The 19,593-nt window shown below is 39.9% G+C and overlaps 1 protein-coding gene and 2 long non-coding RNA genes across 3 annotated transcripts; 1 reads left to right on the forward strand and 2 right to left on the reverse strand.

Moving 5' to 3' along the window:
- Nucleotides 1-1,444: 1,444 nt before the first annotated feature.
- Nucleotides 1,445-2,224, reverse strand: LOC119491963. Its single transcript, XR_005207691.1, has 2 exons — nucleotides 2,195-2,224; nucleotides 1,445-2,164 (listed from the first exon to the last, which is right to left on the reverse strand). It is a non-coding gene; the product is annotated as an uncharacterized LOC119491963 (long non-coding RNA).
- LOC119491962 lies at nucleotides 1,884-11,030 on the forward strand. Its single transcript, XR_005207689.1, has 3 exons — nucleotides 1,884-2,074; nucleotides 7,596-7,599; nucleotides 11,020-11,030. It is a non-coding gene; the product is annotated as an uncharacterized LOC119491962 (long non-coding RNA).
- On the reverse strand, nucleotides 3,281-15,718 carry aadac (arylacetamide deacetylase). Its single transcript, XM_037776249.1, has 5 exons — nucleotides 15,275-15,718; nucleotides 12,121-12,349; nucleotides 10,384-10,453; nucleotides 8,513-8,684; nucleotides 3,281-5,582 (listed from the first exon to the last, which is right to left on the reverse strand). The coding sequence occupies exons 1-5, from the start codon at nucleotides 15,413-15,415 to the stop codon at nucleotides 4,956-4,958; spliced, it is 1,239 nt and encodes a 412-aa protein (XP_037632177.1). The 5' UTR covers nucleotides 15,416-15,718; the 3' UTR covers nucleotides 3,281-4,955.
- Between the last annotated feature and the right edge of the window lie 3,875 nt (nucleotides 15,719-19,593).

The raw sequence follows: 19,593 nt of genomic DNA on the forward strand, positions 1-19,593 counted from the left end.
AAACTGACTCTTTTTCACTTCCCTGGATCCATCATTAGCGGATAGCCAACTAGAAGCAGAATCGAACCAGAGTGTATTTCACCGATGTGCCCGTGAGTAAGACTGTATTTCCCCGGTGTCAGACTTGATACTAACTTATAACACTAATAACGTTACCATGAACAACCAGCAAGATACCTCCCATGCTTTACTTTATAATGGCAGTGGTTATGTCAAAGCAAGCGACTAATACGCCTATTTGGAAATAACCTCAGCTAAGTGTATTTCACTGTTGTTTCGTACTGTGAGTAGCCGTGATGTGGGTGTGCGACTTTACTATGCACCCAAAGAAGTGCAGCGTCGAGTGTGAAGTTGTTTGTATGAGCGGTTTGAGAAAGCCGCAATCAGCAAGACAACAGGCCAAGCATTCAGCCTGTTCTGAACAGGCATGTTTTCAACAGGCACTGATCTAGTGTGAACAATGTAATGAGTTATTATCATTTGCCTTAGACTCAGAATTAATGAAGAAAATAAATCTGCCTTGACTGGCTTTGGTTTCAAATCATTCAGTATTTGACCTTTGAAAATGCCATGATTTATTTTCAAGCCTCAAGGTAGAACAGTGTCGCACCAAACCAAAGAGAAAATCATGTTACACAATGTCCATATTTGCATTAGCAGTATGTGCATGCTTTCTCGCATTCCTGTGTGTGAACAGAGTAAGTATTTGTTCCCTTTCTGTACAGTATGTAGGTATAATCCGTGCAAAACCACTATACATTATTAAGTTTCAAAGAATCATCTGCCATAATCCATTTCACGTTAATGTTATTAGCCCTCCATAGCAGTGAAGGAATTCGGGAACAGTCCCACCAATTCATCTCTGGAGGGATAAGTAAGTGCATATACACATAAGTACATGTACGCACACCTGCACACAAGGCCAGCAAACAGAGGAATATGACCAGCACAGTGTAGCACATAAATAGTCCACTCTATACACAGGAGGTGTGGAGTGTTTTGTTTAACATGTCCTGATGAACGAGGTTGACCTATTTGAATCATCCTTTTGTATAAATGGTTTGTTCGCACTCATGCATCATCCTCTTTGCTATCCAGAGAAAACAAAACTGCCTGTTTTTTCCAAACCTCTTGGATAGAAAGTGCGTAGGCGTGTTTAGTGGTAGATTTGTGGACATAGTCTGCTGTATGTTCACAGATCAACTGTATTCTCTCCCTCATCTATATGAAACCCCAACCTGGATTGCTTCATCTATGGCGCCAAGTGGATTTAGTGTCTGAGTCAGTCTACACAGAATATCCTCATATCCTCCTGTTCGCTTTGTGTGAAGTATTTCTCAACATCATGTAAGATGACAAGACATTTCTATTCCTCTTTTCCCTCTATTCTAGTACATTTCTCTCTTTACAAGGTATTCGATTGCACACACACAAGTACAACTGATCAGTAGTTACAGGTCAATTTATTGATAACATTGAAATTAAAAATGATGCAAATCATTAGTTCTCCAAGAGGGAATCCAAACTAAAAATAGAACTAATCATATTTACAATTGAGAATGTAGCAGTGCTTTTGCAAATGAGCCAGGTTTCTCTGACTGTCACTTGATTAAAAAGTTACACACTTCATTGTGATACTGTATTTTCTTTGTAAAAATGAGAAACTGGTGAACAAAAATTCAAGCAATGATGTGCCAGAAATGACGTGACAGTGACTTTCAGGTTTTTCATATCAACTGTGACTCTTTTTGAACGGTAAAGCTGAAAGAACAGCGAGACATTAAGGAACAGAGACACTCATATGAAGGATTATTTTTTGGTAACCTTTACCTCCCTGTTATCTTTTAGATAGCTGTCCAGTTAGACTGCTGTCAGGCTATTAAGTAGGCGTTATCAGTCGCTATAAGCCCCATAGATGTGGGTGAATAGGGGCCTACTACACCCACTAGTAGGTTTTATTATCTAGTCACATGGTAAATCACCGAAAGAAGATACAAAAGAACATGACAGTGACCGTAGTAATTATGACAGGGGCAGAAGTGGAAGGCAGGCGCTGTTGTATAGTCAGTGTGAGGTTATTTTAACCCAAAACAAGGTGTTTTTCCCTGTACTTAACTATGTTTTTTTTTTTTGCCTAAACCTAAAGAAGTTGTAGTTTTGTTGCCTTATCCTAAAGAAGTTGCAGTTTTATTACCTAAAGCAAGCAGTTGTTTGCCTAAACCTAAAGAAGTTGTAGTTTTGTTGCTTAAACCTAAAGAAGCCATTTTGTTTGTGTTCAAAACATGACGTTTCATTCAGTTTTACAACCTGTTAGATTTTTTAAGTTTCACTTTCACTTTTACAACATAGTAGGTCCTTAATGACCCACATCTATGGTGCTTATAGTGTCTGATAACGCCTATTTAATGGCCTGATAACAGTCTAATTGGGTGCATGTGCTGAGTGATGACGCTCACAGACAGAAAGATAAAGGACATAGAAAGGAGAGACGTGTGAATGGTTTCAAGCCACCTCATATTAGTGTTGCACCACGGGGGAAAATAACTGAAATCGCATTTCCTCTGAATGCAATTACAACAGAGGTTCAGGGACTAAAAGTTGACTGAGGGCTAAATAAACTGAAGACAGAAACAGAAACAGGCTTTGTGCCAGCCATTTAATCTTTAAACACACTGTTAAATGTTTCAAATTTCATCTTGCACTGGCAACTTCCTCTTACAAAGCAGCCTTTGCGTCATTGCCTACTTCTAATACACAAAGGCAGGTCTATATTGGGAGCTATAGTAGCTTATTCATTGTTAATATGTAGAACGGGCATCACCAAATGACGGTTCTATCCAGACCCATGACCAATTTCTGATAAATTAATGAGAATAAATAGTCTTCATGGAGCGTTGTTTTTTTTCGACAGTTGCGGTTATAGAGCTCGGGTGCAGCTAATCCAGTTAATACAGCAATAACATTACTCAATTGAGAAGATCAAATCGATTGGTTACCGTGTGTAGACAGTTCGCTAGAGAGAAAAACGGCATAAGAGAGATGTGAGAGATGACAGCATGGAGCATGAAGCAACTGTCCTGCTACTTTCTGGCTACAGACTGTCTGAGACTGTTTTCCCCGGTCCAACCAAAGTAGCGCTACACAACTTGACCAAGTTTGGATCGATTTACAGCTGTGAGTCAGCTTTTAACTGCTATGAACATTATTAAAATCAAGTGCCGATGCAGGCTCACCAGTCACTGGCACTAACTCCATTCAAGCCAAGATTCAAACTACTGACAGGGCAGTCACAGACCCATTTCTGTCTGTAGGAAAGGACTTTTTTTTTTTTTTAAAAGACAAAAGTGGCTACTCAAAGCTTTGTTTGTACTTTTTCTAAAAGAGCCCATTTTTATTTATTCCATAAGATTCAGTCCTGTTTAAGCTCATTGTGCTTGGACTAATTTTATTAATTAGTGGTAATTATTTGTTTTCAAAGTATCCTACTTTGAAAATAGATAATAAATATTGTTGAAATGATATTGACATGCACATTGTTCATTTTGTTTAGTGGTAGGCAAATTAGAGATTATGAGGTTTGGACCTTTGCAACTGGAACTCTTGAATAGTCCTGATGTAGAAAGTCAAATTAACCACATGTAGAGCTGTTTACTCACACTACAATAAAATCATGCTTGAACAAAGAAGGGGGTTTGTACAAACACACACACACCTATAAATCTTATTATACTCTAATAGGGAACTCACTTGAGACTTGTGATGTGCTGTAAATATTAAGGCTCCAAATAAAATGTTGCCCAAATTCCCTCTTGGAAATTGTCCCTCTCTTTGCCATATTTCTACATCATACTCAGCTAAGCTCAATCACAAAAATGTGTGTACACAAGGTGTGAAGAATGTTTGGAAGTATGCACATTGTTACAGCATCTTTACTTATAAATACCAATAGTATGTGTGGAATGTGACTCATCAAATGCCATTGTGTGTACTGTTGCTTTGATGTGCAGCCATTACAAAGCAAACAAGACTTGAAATAATGATTTTTTTTCAGACCTCCAAAAGTATGTGGAGATTAGAATAGATGCAATCAGATGATGTGCTGATGAAGACGCAATTCACTCTTCAGTTTAAATAATTAACCATACCAGCAAGCAGCTCCCTGTGTACCACATTTTCATGGGTTACACAACTAAGGGCTTTTTCTTTCCTTGTGGAAAACAGAATACCACTTGTCAATCTTTGATGCAATGTTAGGAAACATTACGCAGGAGTTTTGTAAACACATCCAAAAAACACTTAGGTTTCAGTACGAGCTGCACTCTGTGTTAACTTTGGCCAAACTGAATATACTTTTTTTTGCAGTTGTGAAAGTCCTTTCCCCCTTTGCCAAGACTTACACTGGATTCTTAAAACACCAAATGGGATAGCTCGAATGTCTTTTGTGGCATGCATTGCTAATTTACAGTATTGATTCTGACGCAATAGTTATATAAGATCACGTAGAAGGTCCTGTGATGGGAAACAAGAATGAGCAGCACCACAAAAGGCCATCTAGCTCTAGCTTTCCACAACACAATAACTTTTGTGATATTCCACAGTTTGATTTTTTCCCCTTGGATCTCTCTAGGTAGTATTGTGTTAGTTGGACAATGAACAGAATACTACAATCAAGAACAATACTTGAGTGATGGTGTCATATGTTTTTTACTCAAACCAACGTATGTGAACAAATCAGAGCAATTCTTTCAGTTTCCTACGGGTATCTAATGTGGAAAAATCCATGAGTGGAAAAACAGAAGAAGTCGATATATATTTCTCAATATATTTACAGAAAACCAAAGAAAAAGAAATTAACAACAAAAACTTGAACAACAGATGGGAAAAATGTGCACCTAACCAAACACTGGTGCATTGTGAGGAAAAAACTGGAATGCATATTGATAGTCAAGAGTTTTTTACAGGTTTTCCTTGAGCCATTTCAAAAAGTTGTCTGTCATGCGACGTGCAATCTGGAAGTCAGCTGGCCACACGGTGAACATCAGCCCTCCATGAAATCCTGTGTCATAGTGTTCATGCGTCACCTCGACGCCAGCAGCGCGGAGCCGTGTGACATACATGATCCCGTCATCTCGGAGAACGTCATACTCACATGTCAGAATGTAGGCCTTGGGCAGACCGCGTAAGGCAGCGTCTGGAACCAGCAGAGGTGACGCCCTCGGGTCGGACAAAGATCGAGATGGTCCTTCCATCCCGACTGCCTGCCCTCCGGCTCCCTGCACCACAGCGGGAGCACTGTAGTTGTATTTTCTATGATATGTTTCTGGCAGAAAGGCGCTCCAGTTGGCAAACTTCAGCAGGCTGGAAGATTCAGGGTTGTTGTGGGTGTTGGCCAGCATGGATCTGAAAAAGGCCTTGTCAGTGGTGAAGTACTCGCTCCAGAAACGAACCATGAGGGTGCGGGGCAGAATGGGCATGTCCTGATTCTGCTGATAGGAAGGCGTGTTCATATCCAGAGCCTGCAGTACGGGGTAGATGAGTGCTTGGGCCTTCAACTGAACTTGCTGTCCAGGCTCTTTTTGTAACTGTGAAGAGAGAGATTGGCACATATTCAAAGACAATTCCATGAGTATTTCTTAACCTGATGAAATAGAACACCACATCTGATTAACATGTACTAGTCATGGTTGTTTACAGGAAGAATTGCATCACCCACAGAGTATCTGTTTTTCTTCACTGAGCTGTTTAAATCTCTTAACTCATGGATGTAGTAACAGAACTGGATTGGCGTGACAGTACAGATGTCTACTAAAACATAACTAGCTTAACAAGCCTATACACAAACCCCCCCCCCCCCCCAAAAAAAAAAACGTCTTAAAGCTGCAGTGGGCAGAAATGGTGCACATATGATTAGTGCATGAGACAGGTAATCTGAAAGAAATAATGTGCCTCTGTGTCCTCTGGTGCTCCTAATGGCATCTACAAGATTTCACAGAGTGGAGGAAAACAACCAATCAGAGCCGAGCTGGAGTCTGCCGTCTCTGAGTGTGCAGGGTTTTTCCTTGAAACAAAGAGATTCCTATCTACCAGCCTGATGTCTGACTCATGACATCAGTGTTGTCTACTAAAAGGGTGTCCGGGGACGTGATGTCTGCTCCAGAATCCTGTAGGCCTGACAGTGAAGCACTAAATGCGATCAGCTACTCTCCATGGTGCAACACCAAAAGTTTCTCCATGAAGGTTCTCCATGGGAGGTAGTGCACCTGTTGGCTGGGATGAGAGGCTTTTCTTTGAGTTGATTCCAACCCGCTACAGTGTTAGATGCTGTGTCAACTGGGCTGTGTGCGACAAGGCCCATCGCCCGGAATGGGCCATCAGATTGTGGTTGTCGAGATAAAATAAAGCTAGAATTATGCTTCTGCAGAGATACACGTGAACGTCTTTACGAACCTAAGCTGGTGTTTGGGCGTACTGTACATTTCAGCATAGTACTGCCAGAAGTGATCTTCTACTAGAGCACAGAAAAATGAATTCCTCTTCAAGGCACTTAATTTTTCAAAAGTAAATTCCATAGAGATTATCTAAGGAGAGCTCCTCGCCTTGTTAAGGCGTAACCCTCGTATCTGTTACGGTGCCTGTTGCCAGTTGCACTGATGAAAAATTATAGTTATTTTTTACATTTTTTTCTCTTTCGTGAGCTTCCACGGATGGAGAGAAAAGGACGTAATCTAAGTAGTAAAAATGGATTACAATTTTAAAATAAATGTTTAAATAAAAAACAATATACTACCATGCAGATGCGCACACATGACAACACTTCACGACATGAGTCTCACACAATAGCCTCTAACGTTAGTCCAAAAAAATACTTTCACTGGGTGAAGATTTCGTCATTGAATGTAGAGCAGAAAAGGGGAACAACCTCACAGTACAGTGTATAGTGTGCCTTACAGCAGTGAAAATGCACATGATGTGTGAATAGCAAACATATCAAAGTCACTAGCCCACATTTGATTCAAATGCCCATACCGTTAATTATGTTCGCAGCCAGAGACACAGGTGGACGCTGTGACGTTATTCGCACTTGTAACGATTTTAGTTCTGTACTTAACGAAGCAAATCAGCATATATTCCCACTCTAAAGTCTGCCTACATGTTTTTCTCTGCAGCCGGTATGTCATCTTCTTTCTACGGCAGGTAAAAACAACGATCGAGGAAGAAAACCTCTTCCCCTCCAACTTCTACTTATCTTGCTACTCACTCACAGGCACTACCTGGTGGTAAAAACCGTGCAGCGCATTCCCAAACATACTGCTTACAATAACACTGCAGCCTTAAAAAAACATATTAACATCAATACTTAAATTTAAATTAGGGCTGTCAATCGATTAAAATATTTAATTACATGGTTTTCCATAATTAATTGCGATTAATCGCAAATGTATCACACATTTTTTTATCTGTCACAAAAATGTACCTTAAAGGGAGATTTGTCAAGTATTTAATACTCTTATCAACATGTCAGTGTGCTGACTTGACTATGCCAAAAACTGCATGTGATTATGCGTGTGATAAGTGGGCATGTCTGTAAAGGGGAGACTCGTGGGTACCCATAGAACCCATGTCCATTCACATATCTTGAGGTCAGAGGTCAAGGGACCCCTTTGAAAATGGTCATGCTATGTTATTTCCTTCGCGACATGCTAGTATGACATGGTTGATACCAATGGATTCCTTAGGTTTTTTTAGTTTCATATAATACCAGTATCTTCACTCTAGCTTTAAAACTGAGCCCACTGCAACCTTACAATTGCAAGTTGCGTTAATGCGTTAAAGAATTTAGTGTCGTTAAAATAAATTTGAGTTAACAAGTAATTATCGCGTTAACTTTGACAGCCCTAGTTTGAATAAAAGTTATCTCATTGGTATTTCTTTTCTCTTGTCCTTTTTTGCTTAATTGGTATTGATGTAATCAAGAAGTAACGGTACCTTTAACTTTAATATTGTGATATACTTGGACTAAATTACTGACTACTTTTTAACAGGTAATTAGTAATTGTAACAGAATACATTTTTAATTTAGAGTGAGTGCACCCCTGACCCATCCTCATTTTTTTATGTATATTTGTATATTTTTCTCCTACTGTGATGATCATTGATGTTATGAAGAGTGGCCTGAATGTTACAAGTATGTTATGGCACTCATACAGTATAAACAATTATAAAAGCGCACAACTTATTATAATGGAATATGAATCAGAGATAATTTGCTTAATATGAACGTAATAACCTGTTGAATAGTTCAAACAAAGTTATACACGATATGAAATAGTAGGTCACTATCGGTCACCTCAAACCCAGCACAGAGCCCATGTACTTTCTGTTCAGGGTAATACAATACTATTTATCATCAACTGGCTCATTGACCTTGCCTCATGTCACCTCTTCATACAGTTCTTTTTCCATGTGTGAACCAGAAACATAGAGCTGAGAAAGAAAAAAACAGATTCAGTACCTGCTGGGAGACAGCAGCTGCCAGGTTCCCCCCAGCACTATCCCCAGACACAGCAACGCGTCCTGGGCCCACAGAGTACTGGGCTAGCACCCCCTTCTGGAGGAAGTGTTTGACCGCACGGTACACGTCGTCATATGGGACAGGGAAGTGGTGAGCGGGGGCGAGTCGGTACCTGAAAAAAGCAGATTAAAACCAGAGCATAAATAAACATGAGCTTTGAAGGTCATGTGCACAGAAAACATTTTGAGCCACGGAAAACAAACATGATGACTTTTCCAAGGGGATTACCAGATCATCAGATCTAGGGTTAATGTACCGTGTTTTTTTCCGTAAATTACTTTGTAAACACATTGACAAGCAGTTGTTTTACAAATCAGCTTTCACACTTTATTTGGCCATGTTTAGGAAAAGAAATAAATGCATTAAAAAACAACAACAATTTGAATTGTTTTATTTGCAGTTCTATTAAAAAACATCTCTTCTATTTTAGATACATAAAAAGTCATATTATCCGCAAAGATTAACACCCTGATTGACTTTGAGCGTTGCGATAACTGCAAATTGCACCTACATTATTGAAATAAGGTCCATTACGTACATTTGCTTAAAGTTCTGAATTGTTTTGTGTTTCAATCTATAAACCAAATATTACACGTGGCTGACTGAGATTAGGAAATGTTGGAATAACTCATTGAATTCTTAACAAATTGCAGACAGGAATTTGGATGAAGCAGATAAGGCAATACCCCCACACACCAGACACCAATACACAGATCCACTCTATCTCCCACTGTCAAATACTGAATGTCAACAAGCACAACCATGTTATACACACAAAAACACTGTTTTAGTACTGGTCTTTCAATATGACAAACTGCGAGTAGTGAATTAGAGGATATAGAGAGAGTATTGGCAAAAGAAAGTTAAAGTACTGAGAGACAGAGTTAGAGCCGGATGTGCCAAAGGACAACAGTGAGTTTAGCTCTGACAGGGAAAGGCTTGGCGAGACCCAAATGAAAACCTTTTAGCTTCACTCTAATGCATCCATCTAGCCTGTGACTAATGGGGGACGACAGGCACATACAATAACAGAAAACTGTGTGCGAGTGGCTGAGAGAAAGAGTTGGGGGAACAGTAGACTTAATCCTGCAGTAGGCAGAACATTTTTGGCATCATTGGGCAAACATTGCATAATAACCTTTCAGCATATTGTAATTCAAGTGTTCTGAGAGAAAACCAGACTTCTGACCTCCTCATGACTCTGTTTTTCAGGCTTTAAAAAATCTAACGCGTGACAGGAGACTTTGGCCAATCAGAGGTCATTTCAGAGAGAGCGTTCCTATTGGCTGTGCTCCGGCTGGTGGGCGGTGCTTGGTATTTCCTCAACTGTTCTCAACATGGCTGCCGGGTCACAAACTTTCTTGTTTTACAGCTAAACAGTACACTACAAGATGTTTCTGCAAACATTTTAGGCGAGAAAAAGGCATTACAGTAACAAAATAATGACTCATGTTTGATCAGCGCTGCCTAGTGTGACCGTTTGATCGGAGTTCGCGAGTGATCGACAGCTGCTCAGAGACGGCAGGCTCCAGATCAGCTCTGATTGGTTGCTTTCCTCCGGTTTGTGAAATCTTGCAGACACCATTAGGAGCACCGGAGGACACAGAGACAGATGATTTTTTTCAGATTACCTGTCTCATGTACTACTGTCAGGATATTGTGACTGTTTTATAAAAACAACTTTTTTTAATCATGTTTGCTCCATTTCTACCCACTGCAGCTTTAACTATGAATAATACAAATGAAGCAGCAGTTTGTGCAGTATATTACAGTAGCTGCATATAACTGGCTATAAAATATGAAATACTTACTCTACTAAAAGAACCACTGCATCTAGCTCGGTGACCATTTTTCTGGCAATGAGATCATACGGAAGCATTCCTGCATGGACAGAGAAGACAGATACAGATCAGCACAGAGATTCTAAAGCAACACAAACCACGTAGAATTGACATCCATTCATTCCTGAAATCACACAGCCACCTTACATGAACAGTAAGGGTGTAAGAAAATATTGATACACATGAGTATCGCGATATTATGTTGTGCGATACTGTATAGATTCTCGATTAATAATTATATAATAATAATTAACAATCGATTAATTTTAAATTTCAGAGGTTGTAGCAGGCTCAGTTTTAAAGCTAGAGTGAAGCTGGGATCATATTAAACTAGAAAAATCGAAGGGATCCATTGGTACCAAGCATGTCATACTATCTTGTTGAGAAGGAGGCTAAATAACGCTCCAAATTTACACTAAATTTTGGCGAGGAAAAACTGGCATGGCAATTTTTTCAGGTCCTATGGGTCTCTTGGCATCTGACCTCAAGATATGTGAATGAAAACGGGTTCTATGGGTACCCAGGAGTCTCCCCTTTATAGACATGCCCATTTTATGCTACTCCCATACAGTTAGGGGCAAAAACCATGCCGTTTTTTGCATGCAGCATAAATGTGTTTTTTAATATTGCCTATTCAAAAATGGTTTATTTCTGGATGGATGTCTTTTGTGTGAATAAACAGTATGTATCCTTTCAGACGCACTGAGCAGTAATTTATGATGTTACTTCCTAAGAGCCTCCTTGCCCGTGTAACCATGGTAACCCATACCAACCTCATGTGACCAAAACGACGGTTTGTGAGAATCAAATTCAGAATTAGTCTAAATATATATTACATCTCGCAAAATGAAATCTTATACGTACACTTAAACTGAAGCGCTATTGATGTTACAGAGCTGTCCGCCACTGTCTTTTTTTGTCACTACCGCATTGCATTGTGGGATATTTATGCCACCGTAGTGTCCAATGTTTGCATACTGTAATATTTCAGCGGAAGTAGTATGCAATTCGCATACTATTGGTTTCATAGTAAGGTTTCGGGCATACTAAAAAATTTCACATGCTGTTCAAACGTACAAAATAGCATGTTGCCTGTGACAGATTTCCTAAAATTTAATTTAAAAAATCGCAGTATATCGCCTTGCTTACAGTATCGCAGTATATCGCAATATACCGAATCGTTACCCCAGTGTCGCGATACGTATCGTATCGCCAGATTCTTGCCAATACACAGCCCTGATGAACACTGCAGTAACAGAGATGAACCTGCCATCTAGCCTAACGGTACTTCCTGGCGAAATCTGTGCTACTGTAATTGTTGCAGCCTTTCAACAGATTGCAACAACAGCATGAGATGTGTCAAATTGCATGCACACTCATGTCTTTACGTTTTGGATTAGCGAGGGTAACCACCCTCTGAGGTTCCCACCGCTCCAGCAGACGGTGTGTTATTTCCTCAGGCAACTTGGAAAGCCTAGTGGCTTGTGTAGTTTGTTCGTTATTTATAATCCTGTCATAATAGCTGTGTCACACGGAGCCATTTGTCACATGAATTTCAGAACACTTCCTCAATAAAATAGTAGAATTACTGTGTGATGAACACATCAGGAGAATACGTATTACTCATTCATCTTTCCATCCATCCTTAAAAGTCAGAGTCATAATTCTGTGTGATAAAGGAGAAGGCAGGCCGGCCTATCAACTTACGGACACTACCCAGACACCATCCTCCACCGTGCAGGTATATGATAGCTCTCCGGAGCTCGGAGTCATCGCCCCTCTGCTTTGACTGGTACACCACCACCTCCACTCCATCAAATTTCTCCTCTGTCACCTTGACGTGCTCGTCAGACACAGGCACTACTCGCTCAGCCAGAGTGATGAAGTACATTACCCCCATGTAGCCCTTCAGCCCCAGCAATTCACTGAGGTCTGCCTGGAAAGCAAAGCAGAGAGACAGCATGAGATATAGAGACAGACATATTACAAAATGTGTCACTGTTCATCAAACATATAAGCCATTAGTGTTACGTCTTACATGCACAGTAAAGCTATTGCAGGCAGTTTATCCTATGTTAACAATCACCTTGACCAAAGCTTGTAATATTCCAAACGGAAAGGGTTAAGATGCTAAACTATGTGGCAGTATTACAGAGGGAGAGAGGGAGCCTGTAGTCATGTGAACGTTGCCTCGTAAAATGTCAACAGACCCCTACAGTAATTTGTTTTGTGAAGTCATAACTACATGATAAGTTATAAAAGCATGACTCATATTCCATTATGTTTTGATGAGGTAAACAGTCAATGGCTGACATGAGGCTCATCAGCTGATGCTCTTCTACTGTGACCACAATAGACCTATCAAAGAGTCATCCACTGTAAGGGCTACATACAGTCAAGCATTCATATCAGTCAGACAACACTGAAGCCTTTCTATCTCTTTCTGTTTCAGAAACCAAACAGGCCTTTTGCTTAAAGCTGCAGTGGGTAGAAATGGAGCAAATATGATTAAAAAAAAGAAGTTATTTTTATAAAATGGTCACTATATCCTGACAGTAGTGCATGAGACAGGTAATCTGAAAGAAATCAAGTGCCTCTGTGTCCTCCTGTGCTCCTAATGACATCTGCAAGATTTCACAGACCGGAGGACAACAACCAATCAGAGCCGAGCTGAAGCCTGCTGTCTCTGAGCAGCTGTCAATCATTCACTAACTCTGATCAAACGGTCAAACTAGGCAGCGCTGATCAAATACAAATTGATATTCTGTTACTGTAATGCCTATTTCTCACCTCAAATGTTTTCAGAAATATCTTGTAGTGTACTGTTTAGCTGTAAAATGAGAAAGTTTGTGACCCGGCTGCCATGTTGAGATCAGTTGAGGAAATACCAAGCACCGCCACCAGGAGCAAACATTCTCATTTTACAGCTAAACAGTACCCTACAAGATGTTTCTGAAAACATTTGAGGCGAGAAATAGGCATTACAATAGCAGAATATTGATTCATATTTGATCAGCGCTGCCCAGTTTGACTGTTTGATCGGAGTTTGCGAGTGATTGACAGCTGCCTCCATTGAATGAACAGCCAATAGTAACGCTCTCTCTCTGAAATGACCTGTGATTGGCAAAAGTCTCCCGTCACAGGATTGATTTTTTTAAAACCTGTAAACAGAGCCATGAGGAGGTGCAGAAGTCTAGTTTTCTCTCAGAACACTTGAATTACAATATGCTGAAAGGTTATTGTGGAATTTTTGCTCAATGATGCCAAAAAATTCTGCCTACTGCAGGTTTAACTTGTAAAAATATTGAATATTTGGTTTGTAACAGAACGAGATATAAGTCACTTATATCAATGTCTACATCTTCCTAGAGTAACACCTCATTAAAAATCACTTATTGTAATACGCCATGGTCGGGTTATCGATCATTTAACCTTTGTGCACCCTTTAAAAGAGTGTAAAAGTGCCCGTGTAAAAAAACTACTATACAATTATATATTCATATTATTTTAGATACATATTCAAAGTTTTCACCCTCCAAATGCCAGTTTGTTTACAAAATGCCACTATTGTTTTTTTAAGAAGAAGAAGAAGAAGAAGAAGAAAAAAGTATTTCTGTATACTAAATGCTAGGGTTTATTTTTCACTATCTAGGCTATGTCAATGATTAGCCACAACACTACTTTTGATGCATTGCATCAAACACTGCAGTGCTCCATAACACAGCAGCAATAACCCTAAAATCAAATCAGGAACATAATTGAGTATGTATTTGCCCCACAGGGCAAACATGAGTGATGGCTCAATCTGGTGTAAAATGGCAAAAACTACAATTTTGAAGTCAGGGCTCAAGATTAAAAGCCTGATATAATAAAATGCGTGATGTTATGCTGTACTGGCAGTGGGATCAAAAATAGTAGTTTTACTGGATTTCAAATGGGACATTTTTATCCTGTCTGTATTATGTACACAGTTTATTATGGACTTAATATAGAAGCTGAGGTTTAACCTCCAAAATAAAATAAAAAGAATCACATCCTTGTCAAAATGTATTCCATATGCATTCACACAGCCAAAATAATAAAAAAAATTAAAAACCCCAAAATGTCCCTAGTGATGCATAATGTTTAAATGAATGGAAGCGTGCCTGGTCGAGAGGCATTAATGTGGCTCTATAATTCAACAATGAAGGCTGAAATGAAATGTTTGACTGTGATGTAATAGATACATTATAATAATGAAAATGTAATGTCTTACTTAATAAAATACTGTTATACTGTTGTTGTTGTTGTTGTTATTATTATTAGCAATGCTAATAATAATAATAATAATAATAACAATGCCCTGTTGTGTTAAAGGTAGTAGCCTGCACCTGCACTTTTGTTCTCCACTCAATCTATAACCTGTTTGACACTAATGTTAGCCATGTAATAGCCTATTACTCACTTTAAAACCTATATGGAGTCATATTAGCTGCACTACATTGTAAATCACAGGCGTCTAACTAACAGAGTCGAGTTTCGTTAATAGGGTCTATTATTAGAACAGGTGAGCAGGACTATATAACACATGGATTAGCATCTGATATAATCTGGTGTAACAAGCATTTATATCCAGCATATCAGCATAACGCAATAACCTGTCACCTACTGAGGGAACAAACAAAACCAAGATATGTTTTTGTGTGATTTGAAATATGGTCATTCACATATGTATTAAACTGAAATAATAAATGCGTATACATTCACCCACAGTGTTAGATAGCCTGCTCTATAGGGGTTTATTTCCAAAGTAATAGGCTATACCAGCAGATTTAATGTCAGGATATATAGCCTGCAAGAATACAGGTTTTTTTTTACTTACCAGATGGCTGAGACTTCTGAAGAAAGTGTTGGTCAGCATGAGTTTCCATCTCTCCTCTATCTCCTCCGGAATGGGCTCGTAGATGTAATAAGCGGTGAAAGAGCAGAGAGCGACGAATAAAACGATGCTTCCAAACCTCATTTTCCAGCGTGCGTCCCCAGCAACTGACTGCAGGGTGCAAAACACAAACAGGGCTTGTTAAACTGCGCTTGTCAGCAAGTCAGTCCGGTGCGCTGCCAAGCCAAGCTTTACGCTCGGAATTAATGTTGGATCCAGGAGACCAGCTAAATATGACAGCACGTGTTTGGTGTCATTTGATGGTTATCGGCGTGCATGTTCTGAGCTTTTTGCTCGCTGCTCGTGCGCGTTCCTTGAATGCATGTCCTGCGCGCGCCCCTGTGTACTCACGAGGCAGAACCGTCCCACCTTGGCACCGCGGGCTGCAAATTCCTCAGGTGCCTCTTTTACGCAGGACGCGCGACTCAACTTTGCGCAAAGACACAACTTAATGCTTTAATATCACAGCCTATAAAACAACAGGGGCTCATGCATCCACCTTAGTTTTTTTTTTCCTCCACAATGTTTCAACATAAAAATACATTTTAAAGGTCAGAAATATTAGATGTATATAGTGATTTTCTTAAAGCTGCAGTAGGTAGAATTGAAGCAAATATGATTTAAAAAAAAACAACTATTTTCACTATATTCTGACAGGAGTGCATGAGACAGGTTATCTGGAAAAAGTCATGTGCCTCTGGTGTCCTAGGGTGCTCCTAATGGCATCTGCAAGATTTCACAGACCGGAGGAAAACAACCAATCAGAGCCGAGCTGGAGCCTTGCCATCTCTGAGCAGCTGTCAATCACTCGCAAACTCCAATCAAACGGTCAAACTAGGCAGCGCTGATCCAATATGAATCAATATTCTGTTACTGTAATGCCTGTTTTTCACCTCAAATGTTTTCAGAAACATCTTGTGTTTAGCTGTAAAATGATAAAGTTGAGATCAGTTGAGGAAATACCCAAGCACCGCCCACCAGCCAGAGCCCAGCCAATAGGAACGCTCTCTCTCTCTGAAATAACCTGTGATTGGCCAAAGTCTCCCGTCATGGGCTATTTTTTTTAAAGCCTGAAAACAGAGCCATGAGGATACTAATTTTACTTTTAATTCTCAGGAAAGAAAAATGAATAATTCGCAACTCTGGCGAGAACTTGTGTGAATATCTAGCATAAACTAATATACAGCAGTTTTTATTCATTTTTGCTTGAGTATTTCTTTCATTTCTCTCTCCGTCTCTCACTCACTGAAGGCCCTTTCAGACACAACATGACATTGGCACCGCTGCGCTCTAAAACCTGTTATTTCTAATGGCTTGCGTTTCGCTATGTCAGGCAAAGCTGGCAAGCTCAAACATGAGCTCAAACTGCGCTGTGTTGCAAGCATAGACTGCTCTATTCTGCTCACCGCCCACCAGCCAGAGCCCAGCCAATAGGAACGCTCTCTCTCTGAAATGACCTGTGATTGGCCAAAGTCTCCCATCATGTGCTAGTTTTTTTTAAAACCTGAAAACAAAGTCATGAGGAGGTGCATAATTCTAGTTTTCTCTCAGAGCACTTGAATTACAATATGCTGAAAGGTTATTATGGATTTTTTGTCAGATGATGCCAAAAACATTCTGCCTACTGCCGGTTTGAGGGGAAGTCACTCCATTTTTCTGCAGCTGATGCACTAAAGTGTCAGCTCTGTGCTCCATGAAATACCCATCTTGTGCTGATCCGCCTATGGCTCTCGGGTTTAAGTTATGTTGCCAAGTCTCCTTATAACGAGAGAAACCCGCAGTATCAGTGTAGCACATAGTCCACGGGGCCGCAGCATAAAGCAGTGACTGTAATGCAGGCAGCTAAACAGGTTGCAAGGCAGCCTAAGCTAATTATATTATTGGTGACAGAGCCAGATGAGATGTCTCGTTTCCTGGCACGACTTACTGTCAAAGTAATATGACTCTCTCATGCACTCACTGTTTGAAAGGGCCCTGCAGGAGGAACTGATTTAGTACTGCAGGTGTCTGAAGTTGTAAGTTAAGGAGAGTTTTTTCCTTCCCAGTGGGTTGAGTTGAGCCAGTTTTTACTTGAGGCGTCTTTAAAGTGAGGGAGTGACATATATTTCTTTGAACCAAAACATATACATAGATTTCAGTATGTGGTGCACATACTTGCCAACCTTGAGACCTCAAACATAGGGAGGGTTTGGGGTCAGAGACTTTGTTTCCTGCATTCTGGTGACTTTTAAAGAATGAAAACAACAAAATAATAAGTACACTGCAACAGCATTTTTATGAATATCTAGCATAAACTAATATACAGCAGTTTTTATTCATTTTTGCTTGAGTATTTCTTTCATTTCTCTCTCCGTCTCTCACTCACTGAAGGTCCTTTCAGAAACAACATGACAACGGCACCACTGCGCTCTAAAATCCGTTATTTCTAATAGCTTTCGTTGCGCCATAACGGCTTTTCGCTACGTCGAGCAAAGCCCCACTTTGGGCGCCGTGATGTGGCAAGCTCAAACATGAGCTCAAACTGCGCTGTGTCGCAAGCATAGACCGCTGTCTTCTGCCAGGAAATTACATTAGGTGTAACAAGAGTGAAAAATTGCCATAAATCGGGAGAAAATCGGGAGAATTCTGGGAGGAAACCTGGAGAGGGCATGGTTGGCAAGTATAGTGGTGCATCCTTGATAATAATCACTCTAAAATAAACAGTTTTCAAAGTATAGTCACAAAATTGAATCTATTTGATTTGTGTACTAAACACACGAATTTCAAAGTATTTTTCGTGACGCTCAGCACGTCTTTCAGCGACACGTGACGCACGTGTCACTTTCCGCTCCAGTCTTCATAAAATTAATAAAACTACTTAGTTAGGTTTATGAATAGATCGACTTGGTTAGGCTTAGGCAACAAAACTACTTAGTTAGGTTTAAGAATAGATTGTGGTTTGGGTTAAAATAACACAGTAAGTGCCGTAACTTAAGTACGGAAGTTCCGTGACAAAAACTACTTAGTTAGGTCTAGGAATAGATCATGGTTTGGGTTAAAATAACACCGGAAGTGCCGTAACTTAAGTACTTAAGTATTAAAGTTACATGGCAAATAAATCAACGTTGACTTCTGGTTTCACACAGGATACGAACAGCGGCCTCATGGGCGAAAGTGTTTTTTGATCCACCCATCCACCCCAACCTGCTCCCTACGTGGCGTTCACCACTCTTTATACTTCCCAGTTCACAATTACGTGGATTACATACAAATTGATTTTGTGCTGACCGTCACAAAATTAATCATTGAAATTTGTATCTTCGTACACGAATCAATACATTTAATTTGTGACTACTTCACGAAAGTGCTGTGCGACTGGGCTGGGAGTGTAGCATGTGAAATGGTGACGCACCCTAAAACATGAACCAATCGCGTTCTAGAAAAGGTTAGAAGTTGATTAGCCTATATGATCATCTCTATAAGTATCCTTTATTGAACCATTGCAGTTTACAATGTGAATTACATAACAAGTTGAGGCTATAATCTCATTATATATAATTATAAATGGCTCAACTTCCCCCAGGCCTTTTGGCTCAAACCCCCGCCGTTTAACAAACTTGTATCATCCAGCAGTTTAGAGTTACCGTCATGCTAACAGTATAGCCTCATATTGTAACTTCCTAAAGCACTAACACGTCTGACATTTTTTCAAAGTGGTCTGTAATTGTTCAGACACAAGAATCGTGACTCCTTGAACATAAAAAAATCACGAGATGTTTTTTTCACCTCAATGTGCTTACCACTTGTCATATGGGCCTCTCTCCATTACAGGGTCAGGAAAATGGAAACAAGGGGTGGTTCAACTTTCCGACAGGCTCAAATCACCCCACTCTCCACTACAGGATATTATTTTAATTTTTTGCTTCACACGTTATCATGCATGACGTACAACATTCATGAAAACAAGTCCACGCAGGAGTGAGTCTAGTATTATTTCAGGCAGAATTCATTCTCACAGTAAGCTAGTACTGACAAACCACATCCATATCAGACTTTACAAAAGGAAACACCTCTTAGAACAAATGTATCCACAAGGAGTATTCTCATATGTCAGGTTGATGACATCGATGTATTCGCAGGGATTTACTTTGGCGTACACTACTAAGAACTTTCCCTCACAGTCTGTCAAATAGAATAAAGGATAAGGTTGCACTCAAGAAAAATGCTGGTGCTCTTAAAGCTGCAGTGGGTAGAATTGGAGCAAATATGATTAAAAAATATAT

The sequence above is a fragment of the Sebastes umbrosus genome, chromosome 7 (genome assembly GCF_015220745.1).
Source record: "Sebastes umbrosus isolate fSebUmb1 chromosome 7, fSebUmb1.pri, whole genome shotgun sequence".
NCBI lineage: Eukaryota > Metazoa > Chordata > Actinopteri > Perciformes > Sebastidae > Sebastes > Sebastes umbrosus.

Excerpts from the sequence above, each read along its gene's own strand:
- aadac (XM_037776249.1), bottom strand. The coding sequence starts at position 15,415 with ATGAGGTTTGGAAGCATCGTTTTATTCGTCGCTCTCTGCTCTTTCACC. Across the intron at positions 10,454-12,120 it reads ATGGTGTCTGGGTAGTGTCC|GAATGCTTCCGTATGATCTC; the intron begins GTAAGTTGATAG and ends CTGTCCATGCAG. Across the intron at positions 5,583-8,512 it reads CAGCTGCTGTCTCCCAGCAG|TTACAAAAAGAGCCTGGACA; the intron begins GTACTGAATCTG and ends CTCTCTTCACAG.